At 28.4% G+C, this 25886-nt stretch overlaps 1 protein-coding gene across 13 annotated transcripts; it reads left to right on the forward strand.

Moving 5' to 3' along the window:
- On the forward strand, window positions 1-25581 carry LOC145763587 (uncharacterized). Of its 13 annotated transcripts, none has more exons than XM_082575052.1 (37): window positions 1-658; window positions 944-1113; window positions 1647-1804; window positions 2037-2086; window positions 2424-2473; window positions 3192-3278; window positions 3423-3467; window positions 3602-3730; window positions 4296-4430; window positions 5004-5222; window positions 5455-5622; window positions 5922-5987; window positions 6097-6150; window positions 6459-6542; window positions 7931-8104; window positions 8302-8415; window positions 8636-9289; window positions 9479-9676; window positions 9782-9868; window positions 10014-10073; window positions 10185-10373; window positions 10444-16617; window positions 16704-16919; window positions 17312-17482; window positions 17691-17924; window positions 18008-18187; window positions 18290-18589; window positions 18671-18781; window positions 18840-18944; window positions 20629-20703; window positions 22079-22146; window positions 22274-22455; window positions 22813-22908; window positions 23095-23257; window positions 23483-23646; window positions 23886-24094; window positions 24214-25581. In XM_082575052.1, exons 1-37 carry the CDS (start codon window positions 549-551, stop codon window positions 24348-24350), a joined length of 11586 nt encoding a protein of 3861 aa, XP_082431178.1. In that variant the 5' UTR covers window positions 1-548; the 3' UTR covers window positions 24351-25581. The 13 variants fall into 13 exon arrangements, 10 of the variants coding, with proteins under 10 accessions (XP_082431178.1, XP_082431182.1, XP_082431181.1 ...); XM_082575056.1 differs by having other exon boundaries at window positions 10444-16599; XM_082575055.1 differs by having other exon boundaries at window positions 10447-16617.
- Window positions 25582-25886: the final 305 nt, after the last annotated feature.

Here is a 25886-nt window from a genome sequence, read left to right on the forward strand (position 1 = left end):
TTTCAATAATATTTAAATAATTTTTATATAGTGGTTAGTTTTCCTCTTAACAAGGTATACATACATACATATAAAGAAGGAAGTTTCCCTATTAAGCTTGGTATATAAGTAAACAGGAAAGCTAGTGAATGAGTAATGACATTTAAGTAGGAAACGATGGCATGCTGCACACACTTGCTTTAGCCTAAAACATTTTTCGTGTACTGTTACACAGTGGGTTTTCATGCTATGAGTTGTATAGCAGCAGTATTGAAATAAAAAAAAGCCTGAACTGTTAATGGGAAAAACAGTATATAATTATTTTCAATCACAGGATATCGTAATCAATATTGTATTGATACAAATTAAGCTATGGAAGTCGCGATAATAAAATGATTTTGCAATTTTTTTCCTTTAAACGTCAGACTTTTTTAAGTTGTTTTTATACAGAATTTTATATTATGTGTTTTTTCCTTGTGTGTGATTTAGTTTAGGGGTGTGGTTTAAAAACCAGACTAAACTGGTTTAGTTAGTTTAAGTCTAATTGTCCATTAAACAATATAAAAAACATGGAATCCGAATTAGATTTAAGTTTTTTGGATGAAGTAGAGCGCCAAAAAATTATCTGCGTTCTAAGGAGAGATGCTGAATTGCATAAGAATGATCAAGAAAGAAAAAAGTTTGTTAATTTAATTTAACAATTTAAGTATTAATATTTAAAATTTTGAAATCACTATTAATCTAAAATATCATTTTTGTAGCTATCTTTTACTTTTATTTTCATAAAACATGCAATGTATATAGCTTATAGTAGTTAATATTATGATTTACTTGTTTTTAAAGTTCCTTTTATACAAATAAGGTATAATTATTTACTTATAGTGGATTGTCTTTTAAAATTAACTCTTTTGCTGAAATTAATTTTTAAACAAATTGTATAATGTTTAAATGTTAAAAAATACAGAAAGCTAAGTGAGAAGGCAGCTAGAACTCAAAACATCATAATCCAAAAGAAAATTAAAATGAGATCAGGAGAATGGTTTACAGAAATGATGAAAAAGCGACAAAATCACAAGAGAAGCGGAACTGACATTGTCCGTGCATCAATGCGCAGAGCAAAACCTTACTCAAAAGGTTTTTAAATTAATTTGAAAATCCAGTTATCTCTTGAACAATTAGAAAACAATATGTCGCCTAGTTGTTTTGGACTTTATTTTTAAACTATAATTAGATGTTATTTTATATTATAATGTTACACTTTTTATCAAGATTAAAGATTAAAAAATTATTATTTCGACTTTTTTTTGTATATATCATTATCCTCGATGTGGGAAAGTCGAATATGCGAACATAGAGTGACGTCAGTTACTCCAACATAGAGTGACGTCAGTTACTCCAACCTAGTCTCGAGTTGCCTGTGGCAGTTTGGAATATTATAGATTATAATTGCCGATAATTATACTGCTGATTAAGTGCTGGCTCAGCAGGAGTTCATACCGTTTATAGCGCCTTACTCAAGAGCGCCACAGCATGAGATCAGTGGGGATTGAACCCACGACCTCATGGTGGTGTAGCAAGTGTTCTTACCACTACACCAAACGGCTGGTCATTGATATTAACAAATTTAAATTGGGTGTAAAAAAATTCATTCGCTAAACTTTTCTTAGCTCCTCATCAAAGGCGATCTGCCCCTGGTCCACCAGCCAAACCAGAACCCATGGAAACTCAGCAAACTCCTTATAACCATAGAGAACAAGAAGAAGTTCAGCCGACCGCTACACCTCCATCTTCTCCATTGATGCATAAGCAACAAGAATACACAAATGTAACTTAATAAAATTTTAAACAAATTTTTGAATGCTAACTTTTAACTTAAAACTTCAAGCATTATGTTATTGATTTAAAAAATCAAAATTTATAAATTTGTTTGTTTTTTAATTTATAGTGGTTTTTAAAAACAAAAACGTATTTCAGCATTGTATAGAAATAAAGTAGGTATAATATTAAAATATATCAGTTTGTAAACCACCATATTGTTTATTTATATTCATACACAGGAAAGCGTGGCAACTGTAATGGTATCATCAACACCTGACTTGTATACGAGGTAAATTATAATTAAATAAACAACAGTCAGTTACCACATTTTAACTATGCATGTGGAATCAAGACACTTAAAAAAACAAAACTTGTTTAATAAAATGTTAAATTTGTGTTTGTTTTCTAAAATGGTTTTATAACATAATACTTACCTTAACTATAACAATTTTATAACTATAACAATTTTAAACATTTCACATCAGTCTTACTTATTTAATTCAGATATTTTAAAACCTTATTTTATACTTTGTTGTTGTGTTTGTTTAGTAAATTGATGGTTCAATTTGCTAAACAACCAAAAGTATATTGACGACAAAGTTAAAATGAATTGTATTTTTTTGCAGAACTGGCACCTCTGCTAGTGATAACAGCTCACAGAAGTATGAGAGCAAAGGTAAGATTTAATTTGTCGTAAAAATTTTTTTTAACCATGCCCATTCTATGTTCGGCTGAGTGTTCAGTATTTCCGAATTTCTCTTATGCAGTGATTGCAAGAGAAGGCAATATAACAATTTTATTTTCAAGCAACTCAAGATTTGCACCACAACTTGATTTTGCATGGTATTAATTTTCTTTTAACAAGGGATTTTTAACCAACACAACACACAATTTAACACAGATACTTCGGGTTTTGCATTAAAATACAGTGTATTGTAATAATATAACATGTGAGAAAACACAAACAATTTAATACTAGTAATTTTAATACTTATTTAAATTAAAAATAAATTATATATATGAACTACAGGCTGGTAAATACAAAATGGAAATCTGATATTTTTATGGAAATTTTATTCAATTATTTATCACCAATTTAAATTAGTTTAATGTAACTTTTTGAGATTTAAAAAAAATAAGATTAGAGAAAGCAAAATTTTTTTTTGAAGTTTGCTGAGTTTAGTGAATTGCAGTGTATTTAAAAACATTTTATCTTGATTGACAGCTAAAAAACAATTAGGGAAGTATAACATTTACATTTTAATGCATCAGCGTGTATGTTTGTTTCTTTTTACAAGGCTTTAGTTTTTAATGAGGTGAATTTAAAGTTTGTTTGCAGTATTTTATTTTTTTGACAACTGACAAAAAAGTTAAAAGAAGTAACATTAACACAGTTGCAGAAGAACAAAGTTTTTACTTCTTCGGTAAATATGGCAGCGACCGTTCACATTTTTCTAAGAAAAAAGCGCACGGTTGTGCTGGTGAGTATTGCACAATGGCAGCATGTTATTGATTAAGTTTATAATTTGTTGATTACACTTTTTTCTTTGGCCCCTTCAATATAGGTAAAAGAAAAAACGTAGTTAATAAACCAGCAGAATATTATGACATTTATGTTCCTTTAGAATATGAAAATAATGGTCGTCAAATTGATTCCTATTACAATAAAGGTAATATGTTATTGTATATTTAACACATATAAACAAATTTATTATTTTAAATTTGTAGGGTTTGTAACATTATTACCAACTAACTTTGGGTTTGCAAATTTAATTAAAGTTTGTTTTTATTTTAACAAAAACAGATTTATCAAACCAAATTAATGAAACAGTAACGCCTTACAATATTTCTAACACGGTATTAGATAATTCTCTTATTACAACAACGCCCACCCTTCCTGTGAAAAAATACTCTTCAGAAAACACAACATATGGTGAGTTTTTTTAACTGTAATTCATTTTTTTGACCTTTTATTGTGCTTAACAACAAATTTAGGTAGTTTACAAAAATAAAATACTAGGGAAAAAATTTTACTTTTTACCACAATTAAAAAAATTGTGAAGTTTTTTCAATATTCTATGTAAAACATGAATCCAATTTCTTAGGCCTGTATACATATAAGTAAGATCACTATAAATTTAACTATATATTTCATCAACGTCATTTCCTTGTATTGTATTCATATAATCTGTGTATAAAAATTTGTTGTTCATGTCTACTATTCCACCTACTTAATTATTTTTGTTTCGATATAAACATGTTTATACTTTGTCATGTGAATTTTTGTTTTAAATTACCTGTTTTGTTTTACTGAGGGTAGAGGAGACGGGGTTGTAAACTCTTAAGTTGAGAAAAAATCTTATTAAATTTCAAAATTTTAAATAAAAAAAAATTTCAATATTATTAATTTTTTAATGTTTAAAGTAAATATGACTTCAAATAACTTGAAATGGTAATAAATTTTTTTGTTCAAATTTTAATTAATTTTTGACTTTTAGACTCAGATGACACACAAGGAAGTGAAACTTTTTGGAAAACTGAGTGTGATCAAATTACTGCAAAATACAACCAACAAAATGACCTAAATTACCAGCAGGAAACTGAGCTTAACTACCAAGAGAATTTTAGAGAAGGTTTAAACAGATTTTATTTTTGTCATAATTTGAACTTTCTCTGCCACTAAAAAATAAAAAAAAATTAAATACATGACTTTGTTTAATTGTGTTATATTTAGATTAACAGACTTCTAAGAATTTAAAATTTTATGAAATAACAAAGCGAAAAAAAATGAAAAATAGTTAAACAATATTTTACAAAAAAATTCATTTTACTTAAATATACATATTGCATTGCATGATTTTTAATACATTCTAACAAGAATGTATTTTTAATTATATACATTTTCTTAAATTGAAATCAATTTAAGTTTATTTTAACGTGAGGTTATTTTTTGCAAAATAATATGTACTGCAGTATTTATACTTAAGTTACATAGTTGTTAATTGATTTTTACTAATATTAAAATATATAAATTTATAAAGTAGCAAATATTATTGATGTTTTTTAGTATTGTAATATTTTGGAATGTAACTTATTTACTTATAAAAATTGGTCTAAATTAAATGTTTTTTAATCAACAATAGTAATAACTAATATTAAAGCAAAGGACGCTTTTATAATTTTGTAAAATTTTATTACTATTTTAGGAAATTTTGAAGAAAAATCTTTAGAGACCACTTCTGTCTCAGTTGATATAAACCTGCAACCTTATAACTACCCAGAAAATGGAGAAAATTTAAAGAAAAGGTCACTTGTCTCTATTGATGAAAATTCTGAGTTAGAAGAACCGGTGTCAGAGCTTTACAATGAAAAAGCAAACTGTACTAATAATAAAGTAGACGAAACAGAACTGTATAAAGAAAATGGTAAGTAGTAATAAAAAAATCATTTTTTATCTTTTACTTGTATTTCTGCAACTAAAGTAGTTTTTACCATTTTTTTACTAGATTTTTACTTTTTGTAGTTGTGCTAAAGACAGCTAACTTTATTACTTTAGTTTTTATTATTTTAATACTCAAAAAAATGTATTAACTTATTGTAAACAATCATGGTGTGGTCACATCATTCCAAAATATTTCTTAAACATTTTTAATCTAGAAAAAGATTCTGAGTCCTCTTCTGACACAACCTCTAACTACTCAAACTCGAGTCATGAGTGCAACTTAGCAACTATTGAGTCGACCAAAAAAGAACTTCCTCTGATTGAGGTTACTGAACCAAATAACCAAAATGATAAAAAGCTATCGGAAGAAGAAAAATTACCAGGTTAGTAATTTTTAAAATGTTTAATATTTTGTTGCAATTACTTTGGTATAAAAAAGATATGTCGGCAAAAATAAATGACAAAGCTATTTTTAGCGAAATTTTTTTTTATGATTATTAATATCTTTTTTGTATCAGTTCATTCTATAAATATATTTGTAAGAGCAATAAAAATATTTCTTTGTTCAAATATAGAAGTCATAAGTATTGCATTATTATTTAGATATGTGGTTACAGTTTTTGAATAATTTATATTAATGTATTTTACAGTTGTATAAGACATATACATTTTAAATTTACAGATGATATCATTAAACCGAAGGTTAAAGTTACAGGTGTTGACAGCAGCGATTCCAATTATTCTCAAAGTAAGAAAACATTTTTAAAATTCTGAAAAAATGACTTAAGACTTTTTTTTTTACTTTGAAATATACATTGTTTTTTTTTCTATAAATAAAAATGCATTATTTGTTTTAGATGAGGAATTTAAAGGCACATACAAAAGTGAAGAGATTGAAGCTAGCACAAAAGGTAGGAATTTATAGGCTATTTAAATTGTGTCACGTTTTCTTTGTTTTTACACTTTTCATTTGTTAAATTGAATAAGCATGTTTCGTTCAGTCATTTTTTTAAGATTTGTTTTTTACAAAATGCTTCAAAATAAAAGGGTTTTGATTTGAAATATTTTGGTTTTATCTGTTTTTTATCATGATCCTTTTTTCATTTTTTGATGATATTTTCACGTTGGTGATATAAACCATATGCTAAAACTCAAAAGTATTACCACCACATGCACTTCCACTTTCTCTATCATGTATCACATTTTCACATAACTATAGAATCTTCAAATTGGTTTAAAAAGCATGTGGACAGAAAAAAGGGTTCTTACGATCTTACATCAGTGAACTCAGAAGAATCGAGCGGTTAGTGTTTGTTGTAGGGTACTGCATGTGTGAATATATATATAAATATGTAGATAAATATATATGTTGTATAATTATTGTGATAATTAAGATTCCTTAATTATTCATAAGGCCTTGCAGTGTTATGTGCCTTGTGTGTTTTCATTAACTTTGTCAAGTCATTTTTTCTAGGTGCATGTTTACTCTTTGAGTAAATATATTTAAATTCATTACTAATGCAGAATGTTGTATAAGGCTTGACAAATTGTTTTAAATTACTATAATTATGCAATATATAATACATTTTATATGTTGCTGAATAGGCAGTTTTGTGTGCTGGTCTGTTATTAATTTGCATGTTAAACTAAGGTTGTAGTTAAAAGTAGGTTACATTTATTTACTGCAATTGTATATTATTTAACTGGTAAGTTAAATGCTTACAATAGTTCCAATAGTTGCCTTGATGGTTAATAGTAATATAAGATAATATATTTATTACTTATATGCATGTTATTCCATATATTGGTACTACCCTTTTACTAACTTAGATTTTGTTAATAGTAAGCCTAGTGTGTTTGATAGGGTGCTTTTCCATATTTTATTTTTTTGTAGAAACTTTATAATAAGCCATGAATTTGACGTGTATATATTTATTTACTTTAAAATTACAATCATTTGCCTTATTTGCACAATTATATATGTACATTTATTTTTTTATTGTTACTAACATTAATTGTGTATTTACACTGCATAGTTGTAAAAAATGTTAGAATTAATTTTTGTTCATGAAACTGTTAGTTTATGTATTGTTTTTTTAATTATGAATATTCTGCTACGTATTATCTTTTTGTTTTTAGGTTTAATGTCATATGTTGTTTGCAATTCAAGGCAGCATTGTAGGTGGAGAAACATAAAAAATATTAAAGTTATTAGTTAACAGGGAGGTTAGAAATAAAATTAAAGATTTTACAAATAAGAATTAGTTCAGGCAGATTTGTTATAGAACTTAAGCTTTATGTAAACAGCAGTTTAAACTTGAACCTTGAAACAAGCCTTTTCTTTGCTTACATTATAGGTAAGTCCAGTTTAAATATAACTAAAACTGTTAAAATATTTAAAATATAAACAAACCGTATAGTTAAAGTATATTAAACTTAAACTATCACAAATTTTATTTTTGATGAGCTGATTTAAAAATTCTTAAACCTTTTTTTACCTCTTGAAAGCAAAGGGGAAAACCAAATTTTAAATCTTATTTTTGCTGCATGTAAAATTGTAGTGTTTTATAAGTTTGGCATTTTTTTATTATAAGTTTGGCATTTTTTTTGTTTGTAATACTGATTTGACAGCCTAAACACCAACCAGTATTTTTTTGAAAACAACTTTTAAAACTTGTTTATTTTTTATAGAAAGCGGAATTCAATTAACTTCTACTCCTATTAAAGGAAACGAAAATGAACAAATAGAACCTCAATTTATCGAGAGTGTAAAGTCAACTATTGATCAAACCTTGTTGTATGACAAACTATCAGATTTAGCCAATGAAGATGAAAATAAAATTGTTGAACCTCCAGTAGTTGAAGGTTAGTTTGTTAATTTTTGGGTGAAAAATTGTTAAGATTTTTCATATATTAAAATGTTTTTAACAAAAAATTCCTAATTTTGTTCAATGAAAGCTTTACACTTTTGTTTCATTTTTATTTTCCTTTTTTTTTAATTCTAACAAATTTTTTCTTTTTTTTAAAGAAAATGTTAAAATACTTGGTTATTTTTTTCGCAGAACCTGTCTTTTTGGGAGAAAAAGATGTAAATTCACCAATACTTTCTGACAATGAACAGTATACGCTAACTGAAATTCTCAGCAAATTAGCTGAAAAAGAGCCTTCTACTAAAAGTAAATAAATTACTTAAAAAACTTTAAATACAAATTTTACAAGTTGGCTCACTTTTTAAGAACATTTAAAATGATTTATTCTAAAGTAAAATAAATAAAAACTTTTAAATTAGGTGTTTGAATGATATTCATATTTACTACTATCAATTTTTTTAATTAAAAACATGTTTTAATGGCTGTGAAAAATATAAAAACTATTAATATTAAATCATTTATTTAGAATCTAGCCAAAGTAAAACACAACATGATTTGGATGAAAGTATTCAAGTTAAAATGTTTAACGAAGAAGGAAATCTAAGACATGTTTCCACAACAAGCAGTGAGGCAGCTGAAATTTCAACTTCTAACAAACTAGTTGACGAAGTCATTTCAGAAGCGATCAACGTTGTAGATTCTGAACTATATACCAATGAAGTTATCTTGGAGGAAAATGGCCTTGCTGAAACGAATAACCAAGAACTGAAAAACATTAATGTTATATTAGAACCAGAAAGTAAAGATCAAACATATGAATCTGAATTTAGCAATCAGCTCATTCAAGTAAATGAGTATGCCATTGAATCCCTTCAAAAAGATGACTCTGTTGATCTACCTGTTTATAATATTACATACACTGAGTATAACAACAAAGACCTACAAGGTGTAAAAAATCTACAACCTTTGGAGGAACTAGAAACGACCCAAAAGATTAATGTAGAAAATATTGATGCATCTTATAGTCATAGTATTTCTCAGGAATTTTCCCAAGATACAAAACCAGAAGAAAAGGTTGGCGAAGAACACATCCAAATAGGGGACAATAACAATCAACTTAAGACCACTGTCACAAACTCTGAAAATATTGTGAAAAATGAATTGGAAATTAACAAAGATGGTAAATATTAAATTATACTTAATTGTAGAAATTTACCTCCCATACTTATCAATAAGTTTTGATTATTTTAAGCTAATTTAACCAATATTAGCTTTAAACTAATTTTTATTTTGTTCTGTACAAGATGTTTTTTTTTAAGTATTTGCAAACATAATAAAAAGGAAATAAAAAATTTTTGAATGATTTTAGAAGACTCAATAACTGAAGAGGAGGAAAACAGTTATATTCTAAAATCTTCCATAAGAAAGTCCAGCCTTCGCTCTCCCAGTCCAATAGATGAGGAGCACGAAGTAAAACATGTTCGTTTTACAGATGAGGACACATCAGTGAGAATGTTTGTTCCCGATTCAGATTCAGATAAAGATTTATTATCTGACAGTGATGACGGTTAGTTGAGCAAATTTTTTTTTACTATTTATTAAGACTTATATTTAAATTGTAAAATAATATAACGTTTTTTTCAAATATTTAAAAATACTATTTTTGGTTCAGAAAACTCTTCAGAATTGGGTAAAAATTTTAAAACAGAAAATTTTAAAACAGCAAGCTGGAATGTGGAAAGTGGAATATTTGGTACAGGTAGGGTATCTATGGATATGTTTAAAAAATAAAAGAAATTTTTTGGGCAAATTATGTAACACTTTTTAATCATAGTATTCTATGTTATATATGCAAAACCATTAAAATTGGCAAGGTCCAACTTTATCAAACATTATTTTTCAAGGTGATGATGACAATAACAATAAATCGATTGATTCAGATAGTGATAGTGACAGTGACCCTAGTAAGTAACTTTTATTTAATTAAGTTTCCAATATAAGAGTAAATCAAAATTAAACAAAGATTACGTATAAAACCAAAATTTTACCTTTTACAAACATATTTACTTTAATAGCAAAATACTTTCATGTGTATGGATTAAAGCCAGCCATTCCTGAAATAGTTATAACTTGTGTTGAAAGCGAGTCTGAGTCCGAAAAAGATTCTTCCGGAGAAGATTTTGAAATTGAAATTGAAAATGATGACATTTATGAACAGGAAAATGATCAAACATTCATATATTCTAACAACAAAGATATAGTTGGTAAGTAAGTTGTTTTGTGCGATTTTGTTTAATAGAAAATTTGAGTTTTAAATATTGTTTATTTTTAAAGAAGAGGATGTCAGTCAAACCCCAGCAATAGTTACTGACTCAACATATAGTTTTGATGCAACAAATACCCAATCTACTCATAACGTCAACATACAAAATGATGTTGTCTTACAAATGCAGAATTATGATACTATCGAATCACAAAATGACTCAAATTCTTCAGCTGGAGTCTCACAAGGTGAGGAAATTACAACTCAAAATATTGATATTATAAAAACTCCAGGTAATGATGGCATGAATGTTGTTCCCGAACTTGACCATGTTGAAGATACCATCACCCAAAATGAAGATGTTATTGACATCAAAGGAACTGAAGAATTAGAAGATTCTACAAAATCTGCACTTAAATTTTTGCAAGATGGCAATGTTGGCCCAAAATATTATGATGTCCATAAAGAACAAGAATTTCAAAGTGATATAAAAATTTATCATGAAAACAGACCAGATGATTATGTGGTACCACCAAATAATGATCTTACTGAAAAACAGAATCACGCTGGCTCACATAATAAAAATTTTTCTTCCCATGTTGATGAACCACAAAATAATTTAGAATCTTATTACCATGACAGTAATGTTTTTCCAAAAGATGATAACATACCAGAAAGAAATAAAGAAGATGTCATAACTTCCCAATCACTGCAAGATGACATGAAATTGACAGATAAAATCTCATGTGGTGATATTCTTTCTCAAAATGACTACGTCTTGGACACAACAAATTATGATTTCATAGAAACACATAATGATAAAGTTGAAATATATCAAGATGAAACTAAATTTTTCGATGACATCTCACATAATAATAATGGTTTAACTCAAAATGATGACATCACAAAACCACAAGATACCAAAGAAACAGAATTTGATGATATTACGATTGTACAGGTTAACAAAGAATCTTCTTTTATAAGCCAAGAAGCTGATGTTGTGGAAACAAAGAAAGATAAATTTACTGCATCTTATGATGAAACGGCAAGTGTTTTTCCACAATATGATGTTATTACAGAAATGAAAGTGGATAAAGATGTCATAACAGAACAATCATCGCAAGATGACTTAAAATCATTACAAGAAATCTCACAAGAAAATGATATTCTCTCCCAAAATGATTATGTCACAGAAACAAAAAATACTAATTTCGTAGAAACGCTGAATAATAAGGTTAAAATATCCCAAGATGACATGAAATCTTTTGATGACCTCTTACAAGACAATTATGTTTCTACAGGGAATGTCGACATCACTGAATCACATGATAGTAATATTATGACAACTCAAGAAGATATTGTTGTTAAATTACAGAAAAACACAAAACCTTATAAAATTACACAATATGATGGTGTCATAAAAACACAAGATGATAATGTCATGGAAAATCAAAATGTTGATGTCACTGAATCACTATTTATTGACAAATTTTTAGTTAAAATTGCAAGTGAGGAAAGTTTCTCCTCCCAAACTGATAAAGTCATAGAAAACCAAGAAGATGATATTGTTCAACTGCAATATGATATTCACACTTCCCAAGATTTTTCACAAGATTTTTATGTTTCCCCACAAGAAGAAGGCAAAATAGAAACAAAAAAAGATAAAGATGTCTTAACAACCCATTCAGCACAAGAAGATGATATTCTCTCTCTAACTGATTATATCCATGGCACAAAAAATAATAATTTCGTAAAAGCCCAGAATAATAAAATTAAAATATCTCAAGATGAAACTAAATCTTTCGAAGACTTTTCACCAGATATTACTTTTTTATCACAAAATGATGACATTACAGAACCAAAAGACAAAAATATCAAAGAAACAAAAGATGATAATGTTATTGATTTACAGGATGACAAAAAATCTTCTTACAAAACATCCCAAAATGATGATTTTGTTGACGAAAAGATTGATTATGTCATTAATACACAGGACCATGATAATACATCTACTGAAGATGATAAAGAAACTTCTTACAAACTGCCACAAGATGATGATGTCATAGAAACACAAAATGCTAATGTCAGTAAATCACAATTTGACAACAAATTTTTAGTTGAAAAAGCAAATAAGGAGAGTTTTTCCATCCAAACTGATGATGTCATAAAAAACCAAGATGATAATATTATTCAACCACAAGATGATATTGAATTTTTACCGCAAAATATTTGTGGTTTCACTCATGATGATGTCATTACAGAAATAAAAGATAAAGTTGTCTTAACTCAATCAAGCCACGAAGATGGCACAGAAACATCCTACAAACTCTTGCAAAAAGATGTTGTCATAGAAACTCAAAATGTTGATGTCACTGAATCAAAATTTGACAACCAATGTTTGGTTGAAATAGCAGATAAGGAAAGTGTTTCCCAAACTGATGATGTCACAGGAAAACAAGATGATGATACCATTTACATACAAGAAGATACTAAATCTTCACCCAAAGATACTTATGTTTCTTCTCAAGATAATGACAGTCTAAAAATAGATGAAGATAAAGTTGTCGAAAGAGCACCATCAACCCAAGAATACTCAAAGTTATTACATTATATCTCGCAAGAAGATGATATTCTCTTTCGAAATGATTCTGTCATAGAAGTAAAAAATGTTAATGTTAAAATATCTCAAGATGAAACAAATACTTTCGATGACATCTTACAAGATACTAGTAATTCTACACAAAATAATGACATTACAAAACCTCAAGACAGTAATATCAAAAATACACAAGATGATGATGTTGTTAACTTACAGGTTGACCAAAAACCTTTATATGAAGTCTTTCAAAAAGAATTACAAGTAGATGATGCTATTATATTACCAGACACTATGAAATCTTATAGTTTTTTTGAAAATTATGATGTCATAGAAACACAAAGTGATGATCTCATAAAAACACAAGATGAATCAAAATTTGACGACAAATTTTTAGTTAAAAATGCAGGCGAAAAAAGTTTTTCCACCCAAACTAATGATGTCATAGAAAACCAAGATAATGATATTATTCAATCACAAGATAATATTAAATTTTCTCAAGATTTTCCACAAGGAATTTTTGTTTCTTCACAAAGTGATGTAATTGCAGAAATAAAAGAAAGTAAAGATGTCATAACAGCACAGTCATCACAAGATAACATAAAATCATTACAAGAAATCTCACAAGAAAAAGATATTCTCTCTCTAAATGATTATATCATAGAAACAAAAAATGATAATCTTATTATAGAAGGTCAGAATGATAAAGTTGAAATATCTCAAAATGAAACAATCCATACTGATGACTTTGCACAAGTTATAAATGTTTCTACACAAAATAATGATTTTATAGAACCACAAGATATAAAAGAAACACAAGATGATGATATCACTAATTTACAGGTTGATGAAATGTCTTCCTATGAAATTTTTCAAATAGGTGATGTTATAGAAATGAAAACATATGATATTACCAGATCTATGGATGATAACACAGACACTACTTACAAAATCTTACAAAATGATGCTGTCGAAACTCAAAGTGATGATGTCATGGAAACCCAAAAGGTGGATGTCATTAAATCACAAATTGACAACAAATGTTTAGTTGAAATGGCAGGTAAGGAAAGTTTTTCCACCCAAACTGATGATGTCATAGGAAAACAAGATGATGATATCATTTACTTACAAAATGATATTAAATCTTCTGATGTGGGTCCACAAGATATTTATGTTTTCTCGCAAGAAGATGTCACCACAGAAACAAAAGATGAGGAAGATCCCATAACAGCACAATTATTACAAGATGATTTAGATTTGTTAAATAAAATCTCACATGAAGATGATATTCTTTCTCAAAATGATGATGTCAAAAAAGCAAAAAATGATGATTTTATAAAAACACAGAATAATGTAGTTGAAATAACTCAACATGACACAAAATTTTTAGATGACTTTTCACAAATTACTTGTGTTTCATATCAAATTGACGATGTCACAGAAAATCAAGATGATGATGATGTTATTTACTTACAAGATGATATTAAATCTTCTAATGTCTTTCCACAAGATAGTTATCTTTCCAAGCAAGGTGGTGCCATTACAGAAATAAAAGAAGATCATGAGGTCATAACAGCACCATTAACACAAAATGACTTAGAATTATTACATAAAGAAGGACAGGATGATAAAGTTGTAAAAACACAAGATTGTGATGTGAATAAATTGGAAGATGAAACTAAATCTTTAGTAGAATTTACACATGATGATGGGGTTGTCGAAACACAAGATGATGATGTGATCAAGTTACAAGATGAAACCAAATCTTTAAAAGAATTTAAACAAGTTGTAAAAACACAAGAAGATAAGGTTATTAAACTGCAAGATAAAACTAAATCTTTCGTAGAATTTACACAAGATAACAAAGTTGTAGAAACACAAGAAAATAAGGTTACTAAAATGCAAGATGAAACTAAATCTTGGAAGGAAATTGCACAAGATGTTGAAGTTGTAGAAACGCAAAATGATAAAGTCGCTAAAGTACAAAGTGAAACTAAATCTTTGAAGGAATTTAAACAAGCTGATGAAAGTGTCGAAACACAAGATGGTGATGAAATCAAATTACAAGATGAAACTAAATCTCTAAAAGAATTTACACAAGTTGTTGAAGTTGTAGAAACACAAGAAGATAAGGTCGTTAAACTGCAAGATGAAACTAAATCTTTTGTAGAATTTGAACAAGATAGTGAAGTTGTATATACACAAAATGATAAGGTCATTAAATTACAAGATGAAACTAAATCTCTAAAAGAATTTACACAAGTTGTTGAAGTTGTAGAAACACAAGAAGATAAGGTCATTAAAATGAAAGTTGAAACTAAATCTTTAGAGGAATTTAAAAAGGATAATGAAGTTGTCGAAACACAAGATAATAAGGTCATTGAAATGCAATATGAAACTAAATTTTTGGAAGAATTTGCACAAGATGTTAAAGTTGTAGAAACACAAAATGATAAAGTCAATAAAGTACAAAGTGAAACTAAATGTTTGAAGAAAATTGCACAAGATGTTGAAGTTGTAAAAACACAAGATGACAAGATCATTAAACTGCAAGATGAAACTAAATCTTTCGTAGAATTTAAACAAGGTGATGAGGTTTTTGAAACACAGGATGATAAGGTTGTTAAAATGCAAGATGAAACTAAATCTCTAAAAGAATTTACACAAGTTGTTGAAGTTGTCAAAACACAAGATAGTGATGTGATCAAAATACAAGATGAAACTAAATCTCTAAAAGAATTGACACAAGTTGTTGAAGTTGTAAAAACTCAAAAGGATAAGGTCATTAAAATGCAAGTTGAAACTAAACTTTTAGAGGAATTCAAACAAGATGATGAAGTTGTCGAAACACAAGATGATAAGGTCATTAAACTGCAAGATAGAACTAAATCTTTCGTAGAATTTACACAAGATAATGAAGTTGTATATACACAAGATGATGAGGTCATTAAAATGCAAGATGAAACTAAATCTTTCGTAGAATTTACACAAGATGATAAAGTAATAGATACACAAGATGATAAGATCATTAAAATGCAAGATGAAACTAAATCTTCGAAGGAAATTGCACAAGGCGATAAAGTTGTTGAAACACTAGACAATGAAATATTTGGAGGAATTGAATTACAAGATGAAACTAAATCTTTAGTAGAATTTACACAAGATGTTGAAGTTGTAGAAACACAAGATGATAAGGTCATTAAATTACAAGATGAAGCTAAAACGTTAAAGAAAATTGCACGAGATGATGAAGTTGTTGAAACACAAGATGATGAGGTCATTAAATTACAACTTGAAACTAAATCATTGAAGGAAATTACACAAGATGATAAAGTTGTTGAAACACAAAATGATGAGGTTAATAGATTACAAGATAAAACTAAATCTTTAGAGAAAATTATAGAAGATGATGAAGTTGTAGAAACACAAGATAGTGATGTCATTAAATCACAAGATCAAACTAAATCTTCAGAAGATTTTACACAAAATGTTGAAGTTGTAGAAACACAAGATGGTGAGGTCATTAAATCACAAGATGAAACTGAATCTTTAGAAGATTTTACACAGAATGATAACGTCATGGAAGCACAAGATAATGACATTACCTTAACAGAAGATACAATCATTCAGTGTAAAATGTTTTTTTCAGGTGACATCATCTACTTGCATGATGTCAATAAATTAGGTTAAAATATTGTGACTTAAATTTTATATAACTTTACATTATTGTTTTAGGTGAAATTGCAGATATGCAACCAAATGAGTTACAAACTGATGATGATATCAATTATTTTGAGGAAGAAAAGGTTCTTGATGAAACACTTAAATATGATGATACAACTTATTCAGAAAATTCAAAAAAAATTGAACAGGATAATAATTTAGAAGATGGCATAGTTATAAAACAGAATGATTCTAGCGAAACCTTTGACAGTGGCTCAGATAGTGATTGTAAGTTTACACATGTTAATATTAATAATATCATCAAATTTTTATACAAAATAGATTTATTGTTGTTTAACTGTTTAACTATAATAGTTAAACATAAAAGTTTTTTTAAGCTTTAAAATTAATTTTTAGCAGGACTATTTACAGCAACTAAATTTTTGTGTACACATTTTTTTTATAACAAACAACAACAATGCACAGTTAGTTAATACAATATTACACATGACAACATTTTTAAAGGTTTTCGTTATTTTTTGTTCGAAATTAGCATGTTAAAGTCACCTTTTTTTCTTTTTTTTAAATGCAATTATTGTAAAATCATTTTACCAAAAAATTGTAAGATTTTGAACACCCTGCAAAATCTGTTTACAAAATTGTTTTAACTTAAATTTTAGCAAATCGACCTCACAAACGATTTGGAAGTTCTCGTAGAAAACCAAGACATCGTGAAAATATTGAAATGAGTGAAGAAATCACTTCACAAACTTATGATAAAACTGAAGTTACTGAGGTATATCAAACCACTGAAAATATTGTTGTATCCCATTATGAAGACAAAGTCAAAGGTAGATATTTATGAACATATGATTGTGTTTTTTAAATTCTTTTCTGTCAGTGCAGTAACAAAGAAATAGTATTGCATGGCAAATTTGACTCTTTCTGCATGGCAAATTTGACTATTTTTTTATTATTTTGCTAAATGCATATATTTTGCTAAATGCGAGTTTGTTTTTGTAAATCAGACATGTGTGTATATTATTGTCTTTTCCTTAGATGAAACTGATTGCAGTACCCTGGATGAGATTAGACCCGAAACATCGAGTAATGATGAAACACCCAAAATTAAAGAAAATTACCTGGAAGAAACTCCTATTTCAGACTCTGGTATTGGTGGGTATGAAAAGGATTTTTCATTACCTGGCAACACACCTCAAGGGTTCGAAAACCCAGATTATTACAGTGATAATAATAAAAAAAGTAGAGAAGTGGGGCAGAATATTACTGGTGGTAAGTGGGCATTTCTTTTTGTAATTTTTTTGTTGTTGTAAAAAGGTCAGATTGCAGTTTTTATTAAATGTTGATATATTTAGATTTAAGTTATTATGAGGGTGAAGACAGTGCCACAAGAACTGAATTTGATCAATTTGTTGAATCTGGAATATTAAGACCTGAAACTAATACTGATGATGAATACAAATTACAAAACGAAGACAGCAAAACTCGTTTCAAAGAACAAGAAATTGTTGAAGAAGCAGTCAAACAAGAAAAAGGTATATTACCACATTTTAAGAATCCAAATTAGTTGTTGTTTTTTTTTTTACTGACAATGCATTATTTAATATACAGACAATGCATCATTTAATATTTTTTAGAAAAGCCAAGAAGAGTTATTAAAAGACTGGGTAGCAGCCGCCGAAAGAAGGAGGGTTCAGCAATATTAATTGACCCAGTAAAATATTTAGAAAACATTGAAGATGAATCAGATAAAAATAATGAAAATTTGACAAAATCTGTTACCAGTGTTTCTGAAAACATCGATAATAAAATGGATGATTCTGGCGACGATAAGGCATCTGTTTTGTTAACTTATAAAAATGTAGTTGAACCAGAAAATGAAAACAAAACTGAAAACTTAGAAAACGATGATGAAATTGCAGACATTTTTAAAAAAGGTAATACTGTTTTGTTGTTTTACTAACAGTAAATAGTTCTTACCTTTATGTTTTAACATTTGTTACGATCATACTATACAGTTGATTCTAGTTACAATGAACAAATTGAGTTGTCTGAGAAATTGCAGGAAAATGTTGAAGTTGAGGAAAATAAAAATGTTGAGGACTATGTGTCTGAAGAGCAAAAAAAAGGTATAAATGTATTTTTTATTGAGAACCTACTAAAGTTACAAATTTTTATTTGATTTAGGCCTACCTGCCTTTGAACAAGGTTCAATTATTGTTGGTAAAAACATCACTAAACCTGGTATTGACACAGTTAATACACAAGATTCAGCCCATGATGAGCACTTGGGTAAGCAATGTGCTGATGGCAAAACTCTGTAACAAATGCTAGATTGAAACATGTTGTTTTTGCCACTTGCAAGCATTGGCTGTGCTTTAAAAATATGCAGTAAAAAAATTAAAGCATTAGATTTACAGCAAACAGTTTCAGGTTATGGGTAAAGATTTTTATTCAAGGATGAATAAAATAGATTTAGATAGTTTAGCTTTAAACAAAGTTTTCACTTATTAATTTTTTTTAATTGATTTTAAATTTAAAACTTTTTAGAACCGGATATTGGTCCTACTGAGACAGAAAAATATTATGTTGATATGCTTTCAGAAGATTCTGAAATGAAAGGTTTGTTTTATAATTTAAACAAACAAACAGTTTTGGCGCTTTAGGTTTGAGAAATATTTTTTAATGTTTTATTTGTTACACATATAAGGTTTTTTATTACTTTTAATAGGCATGTATTTGCATGGTGTGATTTTTAATAAATCTTTTAAAAATGTGTGGGTTTATTAAACAATATGTTTTAGTAATAATTTGGTTCAATATTGCATGCTGAAGTTAAACTAATCTTTAAGTATAGTTTAATGATTATAAGGTGGATTAATTTTTCTTTGGTAAAGCATGATTGAATATATCTGTTTATAGATTCCCCCAAAGTTGTCAAAAAGATTGTCCGCGTTGTTAAAAAAGCTTCTAACAAGGATATTGAAAGATCTGAGTCACCAGAAGCTTCAGCTGAAATGGATAAACAAGATTCTGAAAAACTAGGCAACTATTATTTCAATGTTTCATATTTTAAATTGTTAAAGTCAATTTTTTTTTAAATAAAGGTTATTATATTTTTTACTTACTGATAGATCCTCGTGTTGTTAAAATTCGAAGAAAGGGAAGCTCACGGCGAAAACCAATACCCACTTTTCATACTGGTGGTGAGGAAAGCCCTGCTGGAAGTGGAAGTGGGTCAGAAATGCCAAAATCCCCCAGCAAAAAAGTTGTTCGAGTAGTTAAAAAACCAGGTGTTGAAGGACAAAGTAGAAAGAAGAGAGTTGTGGTTAAGAAGAAAAAGGAGACAGTAGAATAAAAAGAGACAGATTTGTTTTGTTACTTTAGAAGGTTATGCAGTATTTATTCAGAAAACGGCTTTCGGGTTTTTGTATTATCATCCCATTTTTGTGTTTCTTTTTTGCTAAAAATGTTTTTTTTTTTTTTTCTTGCCCAAGTATAGCAAAATGACACTTGCCAGAAATGTTTTATATTTGTGCAATAGGTTTTATAATTTTTCACATTATATTAAGTTTCAATTGTTTAATCATAGTTATTTTAGGTTTCTTAAAAACAATGTTACTCACTGTTTTTTAATGTGTTGCATTACACATTGTAAATAATGAAAGTATCATTTTTTAAACTGTAATTTTGCATTTGTTTGGAGTTACAAAATGATAATAAATTGAATTTTATTACGATTTGCACTTCAGCAGGCTGGTGTAATTTTCAAGTTAATTTGCATGCGCAAACATGACACTTTATTATACCAAAACATGACACATAACATTTATTCCTTCTTCAGTACATGCAGAATCAAGTTTGTAATTTGATTAAAATTTGTTTTTTATTTTAAGTAAACCTTAAATTGTGTTAGATTTTTTTAATGAATATAATAGGAATTAATGTATGTAAAGATTTCACTTGTTTTTTTTAGACAAAGTGGATGAGTTGTCTAGTGCTGTCAACTTTTTAAACACCTTGGACTCCCAGGAAGGAAGCCAGCCACAAGGTTAGTTTTTTAGAAATTTAAAATAAAAAAGAAAACTACTGTTTTCTTTTTTAATTAATTTTTTTACAATCACCACATTCTTATGCAAAAACATTATAATTCCTTGTAATGGTAATGCCCTGATTGACATGTTTAGTTTTAATAATGCATGTAACAGGTCGAATGAATAGGTTATTGTTATTTTTAACACCATGTGGTTTTAATAGTATTTAATTATAGACACCACTGGGTTATGGTTTTTATGTAATTCTTTATCCTAAAAAATGTATATCCAATTAATGTAAAATTTATAAATACATTTTTTACTGTTGTGGTAAATGTGCCCTAATCCATTCAAATTTTAAAATATCACTTAGCTTTGCATGGCACCTTCTCTGCTTAGCTCTATGTTGCATGTTTCTTGCAGACTGCTCATTTTCACACGTAACCTTCTGCGATTTAAACGAGGCAGCAATAGCGAACAACCGCAATGGAAGGGTTGTAATGTCTGGCAATCACACTCGCTTGCAACTTCAATACGCCAGGTCTGATGCTGAGGTCTTAGACGAGATATTGCATTCAATGTTGCGGGACCCAGCACACCCCGTTGTCGTACTTGACTCGCTTAAACACAAAGGCGACATGTCACTGATAACGTTAAGCCCTGTAGCCAATTGTACCGCGCCCTGTGTCGGTCACGTGACCACACAGAAGCGCCTGTACGATGATAATGTTCGTATTAAGAAGGCTGTGCAGGAAGTAATATTTGAATCTAGTTGCGCTTATAACAAGGATAACCAAAATAAAGTTACAAAAGCATGCGATATACCCAACGATTCTTATAAATGCCTATTACCGTATTGCCAAATTAACGATAATCTTATTAACGCAATCGTAAAAAATGAAACCAAATTTACAACCGTTAATCCATAACTAATTTTCTGTAAGCTTAACGATTTTTTCTGTTATGTATATTTAAGGGTAGTTTTGCATGTGAAATAATTATTAAGCATGTTTCAAAATTATAGGTGTTTATGAATCATCAATTGAAAAATCGTATTCGATTGTTTTTGTCAAATTTTGCACCAGGTGTTAAGTTTATTTAATTGAATGCCTTTTTACATCGCAAGCCTATTCGCTTTTTTATAGGAAAGTTAAGTAATTTTTCATTTTGTATAATAAGCAATTTATGCTATTTTAACATGCCTTATTTTTGTGCAATATTGTAGTTAATTTATAAAGTTCTATGTTTTAATGGAAATGGTAGTAAAATGTAAAATAAACAAAGATTTTAAAGTACAATTGAATTGATTTAAATTGCCCTAACCAATACAGAAATAATTGTTTTATTGTTAAAAGTAATTGTGCTTTATGAAACGATAATTTTTATCTGCAGCTTTAAAAAATAAAAAGAAGTCTTTTCTTAGTTCAAGCATGCAAAGTTTGAATACACTTGGAAAACATGTAAGTATTTAATTTTTTTACTTAAATGTGTTTAAAGTTAAACAGTGATTTTAACGTATTTCTGGCAATACTCCGAACCTAGCGGTCCTTTTAAAGTCTACAAACCTCGTTTTTTATTTTTTTGTAGAAAAGTAACGAGCGTTTCGGAAGTAACTGGAGTGTTTACAGCGCAACTAGTGGCCATGGAGTTGATGTTTCTGGTACGATCGAGTTGGGATTTGAATATAATTACAAAACCGGAACTCTAAACATTAAAGTTGGTGGATGTACTAATCTTGCCCCGGTCGATGAAAAAAAATTATCAAATCCGTAAGCTCAATCAGTTTTGTTGGTTATTAACCTGGTTATTGGTAATAACACCGGCAGCGTGGTGTAGTGGTAAAAACACTTGCTACACAACTCATGAGGTCAAGGGTTCAATCCTTACTGCTCTCATGCTGTAGCGCCCTTGAGTAAAGCGCTATAAACGGTATAATTACCGGGCAATTATAAACTATATTATATCCCAAACTGCTAAAGGCAACTCGAAACTGGCGTTACTCTATGTTTAGGTCGCGCATTCGACCTTTCCACATCGAGGATAAAGATATACACAAAAAATAGTCATTCTTACACGGTGATTTGTATGGTATGCAAATACATATAATAAGTAAGCATTGTGTTTAGGTATGTGAAAACCTACATGTTGCCTGACAAAGATAGCAAACGAAAAACCAAAACCAAGAAAAGAACACTAAACCCAAGATTCGACGAAACTTTAAAGTAAATTTGACATTTTTTGCAAATTTTAGTCCTATCGTTATTGAAAGGTTTATGCTTTGATTATATAAATTAATTTAAAATATAAATATTTCTGACAAAATTTGTAAAAAATTTAACCTTATATAATCACTAACTTAAACTTTTAAATTTAATTGTGATCTTCTTTTTAATATTTCTTGCGTTTAGGTATGTTATTTCCGATTCAGAATTATCCACAAGGACTTTAAATGTGGCAGTTTGGCACGATAAAGTCGGTACAAATTATTTCTTGGGTGAAGTCATAATCGACTTCAACGAAATAAATCTGAAAAAGGCGACAAAAATGACAGAATACCAGCTATTTCCAAAGGTTGAGTAGCGTATTATGTAAATGTTGATATGTGAATATATTAGTACAAATAAATAATATTAATGACTTATTTATTATTATTATTAGTCTAAGGAAATAATTAAACCATTCTGCATTTTTTTGTATTAATTTTTTTTTTGTATTAATGTTTCTACTATATTAACTTCCAATGACTTTTTTAAATGGAAGCAAAAAGCGTCACTTTAATGTGACATTTATCTTTAGGGCTTGTTAAATTCGTCAGCGAACACTTACTCTGGCGATATTGAGGTCGCTCTGAGGTTATTGGCTGATGGTGACGATCAGGGCCAATTAGAAATTGTTCTCAAAAATGTCAACAACATACCGTCTTTGAAATCTGACGGAACGAGCAGCGTTTTTGTAAAAGGGTATGTTCTATTAGTTTCAGTTAGGGTTTTAATTTAAATCAATTTCCTAAATGTGGTTTGCGTGACATGTTTGTCATATCTTTTTAAACAATTTGGATTCGAGCGTGCGTTATTTATTTCCTACTGTCTAACCACATAAAATTAGAGCGCAAAAATCGACAAGTCATTCACAATAACACGATAAATATTTCAAAGAACTCAAACGCAATAAAGGTAATTTAATATTTCCTCTCATGTAGTTATTTCTTGCCTGACAAATCGCACCAAACTAAACAGAAAACGCCGTTGTTGTGCGGTGTTACAAACATCAATTTTGATCACCTGTTTGTGTATACTGGCGTCCAAATGAGTGAAATAGACGAGCGCTGTTTGGAACTGACTGTTTATCATTACGAGAAATATGGATCAAACAGACTGATTGGCGGGGCAAGAATTGGCCCTGGAACAGGTACAATAAACTGTTTTAGAAAAAAAATTGACTGCTGATGTTTCTTTTTTTTAAACTATTTGTTTTATTGGCATTTTTTTATATTGTCAAAATAATAACGACATCTATGTACATTCAAGGTGTTAGTTTTAATGAACCCGCAAAGTGGATGGACAGTCAGGACGAAGAAGTGCAATTATGGAGAAGGTTAATGGCATCAAATGAGGAATGGGTAAAAGGAACTTTATTTCTTCGAAAATTTCAACCACTAAGTTAAATAAAAATTCGCTTATTTTTTTGACACTGAAATTGAATAAACTTCTCAAGCAAGGTTAGGTTTTTATGGCATTTGTGCTGTTTTTCCAATAATGTTTGTTTCACATTCCTATATAATATGATAATATGACAATCGATTGCGTAGTTCTATATAGTTTTTAGTTGAACTTTGTATGTTAGAAGAACAAAAAATCTTTTTAAATATGTTTTGTTTACGATCGTTTTATGCTAAAAAGTAAGAACAATCTAGCTTATGTGGTTTTTTATTTATTAGTAACATGATATTTATTTGCACCAAATTTGTATTATATTATTTTTCAGTGCCTATACTTTTAAAATTGTTACTTTTGCAGATATTATTCTTTTAATGCACATTTTTTATTCAGATTTTTTATATAGCCTATAACGGTACCATGTAAAGACTACCATAATATTTCGCGTGCTCTTATTGCCTTATACAGCTTCATTTTTTTGTATACTTCAAATTGTGAATCGAATTATATTACCAAAGTGCATAGTTTTAATAATTTTTATCTTTTATATATTTGTTAATTAACCGGAATATGTAAAAAGGTTAAATGTAGTTCACAATATATTCATTATACGTCAATACATAATTTGTTTTACGAAATTATTATGTATCTTTGGTGTAAATTACTTCATTAATATTAATAAAACATTTACTATTCTAATACTAAATTTAAAAAAAAAATTAACCTTTATAAGTAATTTCCAGTGCCTGGTGAACTATTACTTTTTAAATTAATGAATCACCTAATCTGCTATCTTGCACAAATTTCTTATTATCTTGATTAATGCTTAAATTAGTGCCCATGATTAACTTCACTGGAATTTAAACACGCTTTCAAAATATGGATTAACATTATTTAAGTTATTCTTAATAGAACTAATTATTTTTGGTTAAGTTTTGTAGGTATGATTTGAGTATGTTAAAATTTGTATGTACTATATGACTATCTGTATCTGCGTATATTTATCGTTATTGCGTTTAAGTAAAATATAGAAGATTTTTAAATAAAGTCTTTTGATCTATATCGCAACATTATTACCTATTTATTTAGTGCTAATATTTATTTTTAATGCAGTGTTTTCAAATTTCGTTTAAGCTAAGTTACACCGACTTGTTTGGGCAAACTTTTCTAATTGCATTTGTACAATTGATAAATCGACGAGGTCTTTTGAATTACTGAATAGTCCATACGTTTTTAATAGGGTAGTGTTTTACATTCGTAAAGGATTGGTGCATGTAATATTACAAAAGAAAAAGCAAACACTATTATATCTATAGTGTTTTATTATCTTGACAATTTATTTAAAGAACATTTAACCATAGATATTACATTTGTAATGTTATATCTATGCTTTAACTTAGATAATGTTATTTCTAACCAATATTTAAGAAAGCAAGTTTATATCTTTATATATTTTTATCACTATATGTTTATTACAGGATATGCTTAAAAAATATTATTACAGAATATGCTTAAAAACTTTTTAAGGTGAACACTACGTTTTT

This window comes from Corella eumyota, chromosome 1 (genome assembly GCF_963082875.1).
Source record: "Corella eumyota chromosome 1, kaCorEumy4.1, whole genome shotgun sequence".
Classification (NCBI taxonomy): Eukaryota; Metazoa; Chordata; class Ascidiacea; order Phlebobranchia; family Corellidae; genus Corella; species Corella eumyota.